We start from the raw sequence: 10,000 nt of genomic DNA, 5'->3' as shown, positions 1-10,000 counted from the left end.
AATATTGTTGTATTGCAAAATAGGATCAGTGGCTCACCGCCTTGTAACATGGGCAGCAGCAGGAGTAGAGTGGAGTGGAGAGTGGAGGAGTAGAGTGACTATTCTGTTCCCAACGTCTCTGGCGACCGAAGCTAAGCAACCAAAAAAAAAAAACCCTTGACTACCTGTTGTTGCTGTATTTTAGTATTGCTTTTTAAGTGGACTTATTCTAACCCTGATGTGAAGTTTCAAAATCACTTTCCTGAAATATTCATGCTGTTTGGCTGTAAGGCTCGTAGCTCTAATGGCGTGTGCTTCTGTCCCGTGTGTGTGTGCGTATGTGTGTGTGTGTTTCGGCTCAGCAGGTAAGAGAGACGGAGACATGGATGCCCATGAAGGCCAAGCAGTCGCTGCCGGCGCCCGCAGAGGAGGACCTGGTGTCCTCGGGCGACTCGGCCACCTCCGACTTCGAGCTCACAAGTGACGACGAAGACAGCGAGGATGACGATGATGACTTTGAGGACGGCATGTCAGGCTCTGGAGACGGAGGTCAGTTGTTTATGTGGTTTTTGGGTTTTTTTTTTCACCTCACCTCACCTCAGAACCACCACTGCTGGTGACCGGAAAGACATGTTAGCTTAGCTTGTCTTCTCACACAAGTTCTTGCCGATATAATTCATGAATTCCACTTTTCATGTTGTCTAACAGTTTTTTTATTTCTACCCCTATTTCAGCAGAGTCCTTCAATGAGATTGTGCCCACAGCCAAGGTGAGAATTATTTTGTTATTAATTTCCATGATTTCTGTATAACATGACTGTAAGTGAAAGCGTGAAAGCCCATTGGGAAACTCCAACTCCCATTGTCATTGTGACACAGCACTCCACAGCACACAAGTGAACACTGCACACTGCACACAACGAAATTGCATTTATGCCTCACCCGTGCAAGGGGGCAGCCCTAAGTGGCGCCCCATGGGGAGCAGTGCGGTGGGACGGTACCATGCTCAGGGTACCTCAGTCATGGAGGAGGATGGGGGAGAGCACTGGTTGATTACTCCCCCCACCAACCTGGCGGGTCGGGAGTCGAACCGGCAACCTCTGGGATGCAAGTCTGACGCCCTAACCGCTCACCCATGACTGCCCATCGATATCGATATTACTCGCGATATTTAATATATACATACATTTTCCCCTCTCTACTTGCCATTCAACACTTTATCATGTATGAAACAACTGAGAGCAATGTTTTATTTCCAACATTATTTTTATTCGGAAAAAAGCATGGGTAATATACAGCATCAACTTAAATGTCAACCTTTTTGGTACCTTTTTTAACCTTTTCACCAAATTGGCTGTTATTAAAAATTAAAAAGTAGGTATCACGATATAACCAACTTTTGCGATATGTGTATCGCAAGCCGTGATATCGCGATATTGATACATTTTCGATATATCGTGCAGCCCTAATGAAGATCCGTTGTGGAAATACCCTTGAGCAAGGCACTATAACCCCGCATGGCTTCAGGGATTATACCTCCTACCTAATGTAACTAAGTTGCTTTGGATGAAAGCATCTTCAAAGATTAATGTAGTTTATTATAATCGCAACAGATGGTTATTGTTTGACTGTGTGCTGATTCAGCTAAGCCACATAACCCCACATATTGCTCCAGAGACTGTAACCTATTCCCTGGAGCTAAATAGCTGTATGTTGATTGGGATGAAGGTGTCAGCTAAGCATAATACAGTATCTCATCATCACTGTGACAGCTGTGCACGTGCCTCGTATGATGTTTTGGATGATGTCTTGTCCCATTACCCGGAGCTAATTGACAGCAGCCATTGTTAGCACCCCCTACCTAACATAATGCTGAAAAAAAGAGTAGTGTAATGCAGGTGACCATTGTTCAGTGTATGAGCCGCAATCATGTGCCGCTTGGTGCATGTTTTGGGGCAGCCGTGGCCTAATGGGTAGAGAGTTAGTCTTTAAATCTAGGGGTTGCCGGTTCGAATCCCCCCTGACCTCTCCCTACATCTCCATCCATGGCTGAAGTGCCCTTGAGCAAGGCACCTAACCCCACATTGCTCCAGGGACTGTAACCAATACCCTGAAAAATAATAGTTGTAAGTCGCTTTGAATAAAAAAACGAAAGCGTCAGCTAAGTGCAATGTAATGTAATGTTTTGTCCCCATTAACCAGAACTCATTGACAACGGGCACTGTTAGAACCGTGTACCTAAAATAATTAAGTTGCTTGGCGTAAACGTGCTTGCTAAGCACAATACAATATCTCATTACTGTGACCGCTGTTCAGTGTAGGAGCACCAGTCACGTGATGTTTGGTTGATGTTTTGACTCCTGTCTAGCTGGGAGCTGTTTGATAACAGGCACGGCTAGCTTAGCACACTGCACACAACATGACATGACTTTAAAACGTATTATAGTGCAGTATCTTGTAACCGTGACCGATGTCACAGTACTTGTGCACCGTCACTGTCCTTGTAACTGTGTAACTGTGACCGATGTTTCAGTGTACTCTATGAGCCACATGTTGACGTTTGGTTGATGCGTTTATCCCTGTCTGTCCTCTGTAGCCGGAGCTGATTGACAACAGGATCCCGGAGCAGGGCGGCCCAGCGAAGCCCGTGAGGCCCACGGTCAACGAGAACGAGATCGTCCAGAAGAACGAGGTGGGCGTGGGCTCGTCGGCCAACGACGACTACCCTCCCAACGTGCTCATGTCACAGGCAGACACAGACGAGGGCTTCTTCCAGAAGACGGAAGTTGTTGCAGGTGAGCGAGCAAAAGATTTGGCGGATTGCACCATGGTCTTCCTTGGTGTATTTTGCATTATTATTATTATTATTATTTTTTTTTTTTTCAAATTTAGGATGCAATTCAAGTAGGCTACTGTTCATGACTGAACAATCAAATCGTATGATGTTTTATTAAAAAGTACTTTTACTAATTTACTGAGCACCTAATTTAAAGGAAGTAGCTTATAAAGCAACTTTAACACAGGAACAAAATGGTCCCAAGATGGCTGACATAAATATATGAAAAAAAAATATTTGCAGTCCCACCTCACAGCTAATGGTTAGGTTTTTAAATTTAAGTTTGGTTGCCAACTCTGCACTGTTCATGACTGAATGTTCAAAATGGTATGATTTGTTCCAAAAAAAACTTGTAGTCTCAATTCTAAGCATTTTTCATAAAATGTATAAAGGAAATAGCTCAAACGTTCTTAGACATTTCATTAAGAGTCTTGTTTCTGAAGTTCTAAATGTCTGAATGTGTTTGTATGCCCTCCAGCTCTCATTGCTAAGTGTCTGAATGTGTGTTGTGTGTGTCCTCCCTCCCTCTCCTCCAGCTCTGATCGCGGGCGCTGCAGTGGGCCTGCTGTTCTCCGTGCTGCTCATCCTGCTCCTCATCTACCGCATGAAGAAGAAGGACGAGGGCAGCTACGACCTGGGCAAGAAGCCCATCTACAAGAAGGCGGCCACCGCAGAGATCTACGCCTAAAAACAAAAACATCTATCCATCTATCCTCCCCCCTCCATCCATCGGCCCTGTCCTCCCTGCCCTGTCCTGGACTCTCTGGGTGCGTTCCAATATGCGACCTTGCCTCCTCCACTTGTGCTTGTGGCCTTGTTTCCAGGAAGTAATATGTCATGATGACAATCACTGACAACAGCATTATATTTCAATATCTTGCAAAAGCTCAATTGGAGAGTCTTTTTTCTCATTTGCAATTGGGATAGTGAATGAAAAACAGTCCCTCAAAAGTTGTTGTGGCTAGGCTGCCAGCTGGGAAACTTGATTGTTTTCTCCACGGAGGAGGGGACGGGAGGAGGTGGGACGAGGAGACGAGCACAAGTGGAGGAGGCAAGGTCGCATATTGGAACGCACTCCCCTGTCCCTCGCACAGGTGGCTGCCATGGTTCTGTTCTGCTCGCCCGCCTGGCCTGGCCTGGCCTGAACTGGCCTGCACCTCTCTCCTTTCTCACAGTGCCTCTGAACCTCAGCCGCTAAGCTCCCCCCCTCCCTCCTTCCCTCCATCCCTCCCTCTCTCTCCGTCTCTCTCTCTCCTCCCTCTCTCCTCTCTAACTGGACTGCCTCACGCCTGATCCTCAACACGCCCATGAAAGCCAGAGGAGAGGGGGTTGGAGGGAGGTGCTCAAACTCTCTCTCTCTCTCCGGAAAAGAAAAAATGAAAGAAAGGAAAATACAGACTGTAAAAACAACTCTCCTCAAGTCATGATTTTGGAATGTGCATTTCTTTTTTTTCTTTCTGGAACATCATGAAATGTGCCCAAACCAGTGGCCCATGCAACTTAGGAGGGCCTTGTTCCTTTTCGGGTTTTGTTTTGTTTTTTAAAAACATGATAAAGCAATTCAGAGGTGTTTGCCAAACTGCAAAACATCGTTTTTGTCATATCATTTTTTTTTGGTCCTTTTAGGAAAGTTTCCTTTTTAATTTAAATATTTAACTCCACCCAAAGTTAAATGCTTACATGTCTTTTGAGCTGCACTGTAATTCATTCAAACGTGTCTGTGTGTGTGTCCATATCAGTGTGCACCCTGACTTCCGGAGGTTGTTTTTGTGTTTTTTGTTGTTAAGCTATAACACTAAAAGCTGTACGGCGGTGCTCAGCAGCGCGCGCCAGACACAATATGGTACAGAGATCCTCAGCATCTAGTTTATTTATTCCCTCCCAGTCCCCCGCCCTTGCCCCGCCACTGGCCCGCACCTGTCCCGCCACTGGCCCGCACCTGTCCCAGGTGTTCCAATATTGGTGCTGTGGAAGATGATGTTACTGTGGCATTTGTGCTTTTGGTTCGAAAGTTTTCCTCTTTTGGTTTGTTTGTTTTATTTTTATTTTAAATAATGAAATCCCTGTGTAGGATTACTAATTTTATCCTTTTTTTAAGTTAAGGCTAAAAGAAAATATCGAAATAAAATCCGTTGGTACTAAGTGCTGTGGCTGTCATGTAGCTGAGCTCCGTCTCAAATGAAAATCTGCCTTAGTTCTTTGGGGGTGGGGGGTGGGGGTGATCAGGGGAGGGGGGTGTCTGTACTCTGTCATTTCAGTCCAGTAGGGAGACTGATGTATACGCTTGCTCACTGTCCACGATGGGATAGAGCAGCTGGAATTGAGCACCAGGTGGTGTGGGAAAAGATCACGTACCCAACAGTGCTCTATTCTCCGATCAGCTGATTGCCAGGCCGAATCGATCTGGAAACTGTTATCTTGTTAGCAAGGTTATTTCGAATAGGTACATGGTTATCGAGGTTGACCTATTCTCTGAACATGGACTCTGAACTTCCAGGGATTTGTAAATAGCCATCAAAATGAATTGGGGGGTGGGGGAGAAATGGGTACGTAGCCATCTTCTGGCAGACTGTTAGTAACCAAATATTTAAATGCCAAATTTTTTATTTTTTATTTTTTTTTGTCCATCCATGATTTTTTCCCCCCAGTTTCACATCACACTGCTAATGGCGAAAGAAATAAACTGCACAATGTTTAGTTTCTTCTGAAACTCTGTGGGAAAAAAAACTTTCAAAATGAATGACCAATGCTAGTACTAACGTTACTGTGTCTCTGTTCAGTGTTCCAGTAGATTATGTTTCAGGTTTTTTTTTTGTATTAATTTAACTGTCAAATATTTTATTGCCTTCTTTCAGGTTGGGGCTTTTCCCCCTCTAAGCTGTTGTATATGTGATTTTTAATTTTTTATATATATTATACACTAGTTTTAAGATTTCTGAAGCAAATAGTTTTGAAGCAGTTTTTTTTGTTATTTTGTAAGAATTTCTATTCCTTTTTAGACATTTTGAGCGGTATATATTTATGTTTTGTAGAAGGATTGCTATGTAATTGTTCAGGGGAACGGTACTGAGCCATGTGTCACTTGCATGGGTTAAATAAATAAATCTGCTGCTTTTCGTCATAACACGAGATGTGAATCACCAATCGAGTGGAGGAGTCAATGAATCATTGATTTCTGCATGCAGGTTCTGATCTGTTTGCAAAATAAAGCTATTTTTATGCACACAACTTAAACCGCTACGTCTGCTGTGGCTCCTTCTCCTTTTCTTTCTTTCTTTCTTTCTTTATGTTCAAACCCAAATAATTTAGTGGCGCATGATTCACCAGTTTAATGGGCAGTTTAGTTTTAATCTGTTGAGTAATTTTGGTGTGTTTGGTTGTGTTGAGGACGGATGCACGCACGTCTTGTTCCTGCCAGCCATCTGAGCTATGCAGTTAATAGCTGTGGTGGGCTAAGCTGGCATGCAAGAAACGCGTTCACAGCACGGCTATGGGATTCATGGCCCAGGCTGCAGCGCACCATGTGCCAATGGGCAGGGCTGGATTAATGCACAGGCTAGATTTGGCTGCAGCCTAGGGGCCCCCACCTGCCAGGGCCCCCCCGATTGGTCAAATGTGAAAAATTGCAGAATTGTGACGGGATGCAACATTGAGAAATTCATCTGTCATGTTGAGTACAAGGTGGTAGACATGTTATCCCTAATTCCTAGCACGTAATCATGACACTGTCGAAGTAAATTTGTCTCGAAATTTGCTTTCCGGGGGGCCCCACATCAACTTGAAGCCTAGGGGCCCCAGGCCATCTTAATCCAGCCCTGCCAACGGGGTTTTCAGGGCCTGGCTGGCTGTTGGGCATTTACTACATTTTCAGTGCTCTGATTTGGCCGTAGGCGAGACCTAAAACATTTCACTGCCTTACAGCTCAAAGCTGAACTATAGCTGAGGTTTTCAATGTGAATAACTGGGTAAACAACACATGTTGCTATTCACTCTGTCTTGATAACTAACATCTGGTATTTTTTTTAATGCAAATACACGCATGTTGTTATTTTGTAATAGAAATTGAACAAGCACTTTTTGTTAACACTGCAGCTGCATTAGAAGGGGTTAGTTCATGTTTGAGAACATTAACTTAGAGTAGAGTAGAGTGGAATAGAGTAGAGTAGAGTAGAGTAGAGTAACTTTATTGATCCCCAGGGGGAAATTCAGGACTTGTAATTGTTTCAAAAAATGATTAATATTGAGAACAAGTAAAGGACTGCTGATTGGGTTCAAAGGAACGAATGGTCAGGAAGAGAATTTCTGAATCGTTTCATGAAGGTATCTTTTCATAGATTTTAACTTCCCCAGCAACTGGGTCATCTGTTGAGATTGAAATTATAGGCCAATATAGGCCTATAGGCAACAGTTCGAAGATCCGTGCACAGCTTCTACACAGTAAAAACTGCAGTGTTAATGCAACACTAACAGAGACGATTTAACACCTTCTAGAGCTTATTTGGTCCCAAAGCACTCTCTAAGTGTTGAATTAACACTGCATTTTTTACTGTGTAGGTGCTGGTAAACGCACGAGAGCAGTGGTGTAGTCTACGTAGAACGCAGGTATACGGAGTATACCCACTTCTAAATTTTAGGGGTTTCAGTATACCCACTTAAAATGTATTGATCCATTATTTAGAATAGCATAAATATATACAGTATACCCACTTCAAAAAATGCTGGAATATACAGTATACCCACTTCAAAAAAGTAGACTACACCACTGCACGAGAGTTCAATAAAAAGTCAAATAAGTGTGCGGTAAACTCCTTTCTTTTGAAGTATAGGCCTATAGGCCTTTATCATGTCACCATCAGTGTCATGGTTTGAAAATCTAGTCGTCAATGCAAACCTCTGGAGACGCCCACCATTTCCCCCTTCGCTTTTATTTTTCTTGGCCATTGTCCTCTTACTGGCAGCCAGTTTCAGTCTGGGATAATGGATAGATGTTCGTCATCGCAGGCTGCTGTAACATGGGAATAACTCCACCCTGTATTCAGACGCAGAGCAAAAAAAAGAAAAAAGGGATCAGAGCAAGGGGGAACAATAAGGCCAACGTGCCAGAGCCTGTCTCCTCCTCCTCCTCCTCTGCGTTGCTTTACAAGCAGGGCGACCATGGTAAACATCCACACCCACACGCCTCACTCTCTCGCCCTGTGCTTGTGTACAGGGAGCCAACAGGAAAGGCAGAGGGGGGACAAAAGGGCCAGCTGTCCTGGGCCCCGGGAAGAGAGAGGGGCCCCGAAAATTGGGCTTCCATTGCATTGTATGTACAGTATTTTTTAATGGAGGCCCCTTCAGATGATGTTGTCCTGGGCCTAGCAAAAGCCTGCAAGGAATGGGCCCTGCGTTGTGTGTACAGTCAGTTCAGCATTGCTCAGACTTCTCCCCTGCCTGCTACTCCGTACCTGTTACCTTTGGCACCGTCGTGCTAAAGGGAGTGGCCCAACTTCACGCTATCGCTCGCGGCCTCAGCAAGTTATCAGCAAGGCTACGCTTCTGTGGTAATATTATTATAAGCACTAGTACTACCACTGAACTGTTAAAATCACAATGGTTTAAAAGTACTGTAACAGCAAGCAAGCTAAAAGAAAAAAAAGGAAAAGAAAAACAACCCAAGATAATACTGGAGCGTGTAATTATGATTTGGGTTAACAGTATGCTGGTGCTTTAGGGCAAGGAGGGGGAATCTATGTCTCGCCATTTATGGCCCTTGAGGGCGTATTATCCGGACCCTGATATAATTTTAATGTTATTCAGCTTGACATGAAGTATGACATATTTTGTAAGGGAATCTTAGAAATTAAATTTGCAATACATTTAAGTTATATTCAGGGGACCTCCAGCGACTGCCTTCAACATAGGCCTAAACTGGGGGAATCCTGGTTTGTGTTCATAGTACGGTCCTCTGAGGACTTGTACTGCCCTTGGAGGACTGTTATGGCCCTTGGAGGTATTTGAAGTGGCCCCTCAGATGAAAAAGAATGCCCAGCTCAAAAATAGGAACAACCCGATAATTTCAACAACTATTTGTGCAATGTGACTGGACAAAAAGTAAAACAATGAGGCGGTAGGCCTACTGATTACCAAAACATCAGCAAAACGCAAGGCCGCACGCACAAGTGGAGGACGGAAGAACTACAGAAAGAACTGCGCAATGTGATCATTAATCTGTTGGATAGGAGGGCGGCCTTCCTAAAACACTGCTGATAAATACACTCCTGACCGTAACTTTGAAGTTTTCGTAAAGACTTCACGAAATGGCCGAGATAGGGCTCCCTACCCACTATGACAACCTTGGAACTGAATCGACCTGAATCTACCCTCCCTTTTCACAACACACCGGCAGCCAGTTACTCATGTCTCCCCCCAACTCCCCGATTATTCAAAACCGCGTCATAGCCTACCTGGTATTTAAGTCCCCCATGGCGGAGGGCTGTGTGTGTCTGCGTCTGTCGTGACTCGTGTATGGGTGGGAGTGATATAGGAGTCCTCGCATTCTCCTGAGACATGTGTCAAGTCAAGGGTATGAACTTTATGAGAGCAACTCCACTTCCGTCCGTGTCCAACCAACCAACCAACCAACAAACAGGCCTGTCATAACCAGGCATGCAAACTAGGCAAATGCCAAGGGCCTCAAGCTGAAAGGGAGGCACCTGGTAATGTTTCTTGGTTATGTACTGTAGGCTACTTGTATCCAAATGACACAAATGACAACTTTGTGAGTGTGGCCAAACCTCCCTAAATTGAATGACCGAATAGTAGCCTGGTAAACCAGCGCCACCCGCTGGACGCTGAAAAATATTCAGCTGCGAGTGGGTCTGGCCTCGGATCTGAGAATGTTTTGAACCCTGTGCCCTGAGTCTGGCAAAACCAATTACAACGCAGAGATTTTTTTTTTTGAATCAAAGCGGGCTGGGTTTTGAGGGAGTGACGACGAATTTCGCTACACCGTTGGGGAAACACATCAATGGCAAAGATCGCTGATTGGTCAGAGCGCAGGCACGGTTTGTCAAAAAACAACAGGTTGTTCTCATCTCATCAACAATCTTCGGAGGTATCGTTCATCGGGGCCAGACTAAATTACTCCGGTGTCGCATTTAGGCTGGTTTATCAGGCTAACTGAATAGTGCGACGATACCTCTAT

The 10,000-nt window shown here is 44.5% G+C and overlaps 1 protein-coding gene across 2 annotated transcripts in view; it reads left to right on the top strand.

Annotated features, from left to right (window-relative positions):
- Positions 1 to 6,048, top strand: part of sdc4 (syndecan 4) — a 19,783-nt gene extending 13,735 nt beyond the window's left edge. Inside the window, exons 2-5 of one of the 2 annotated variants that reach the window (XM_063214814.1) lie at positions 345 to 528; positions 717 to 748; positions 2,575 to 2,773; positions 3,351 to 6,048. In XM_063214814.1, coding sequence (XP_063070884.1) covers positions 345 to 528; positions 717 to 748; positions 2,575 to 2,773; positions 3,351 to 3,502 — 567 coding nt within the window. In that variant the 3' untranslated portion in view covers positions 3,503 to 6,048. Of the gene's footprint in view, positions 1 to 341; positions 529 to 716; positions 749 to 2,574; positions 2,774 to 3,350 lie in introns of both variants that reach the window. The other variant, XM_063214813.1, reaches the window with a different exon arrangement.
- Positions 6,049 to 10,000: the final 3,952 nt, after the last annotated feature.

Source organism: Engraulis encrasicolus, chromosome 14 (genome assembly GCF_034702125.1).
Source record: "Engraulis encrasicolus isolate BLACKSEA-1 chromosome 14, IST_EnEncr_1.0, whole genome shotgun sequence".
Classification (NCBI taxonomy): domain Eukaryota; kingdom Metazoa; phylum Chordata; class Actinopteri; order Clupeiformes; family Engraulidae; genus Engraulis; species Engraulis encrasicolus.
This window is presented reverse-complemented; position numbering and strand designations above follow the sequence as displayed.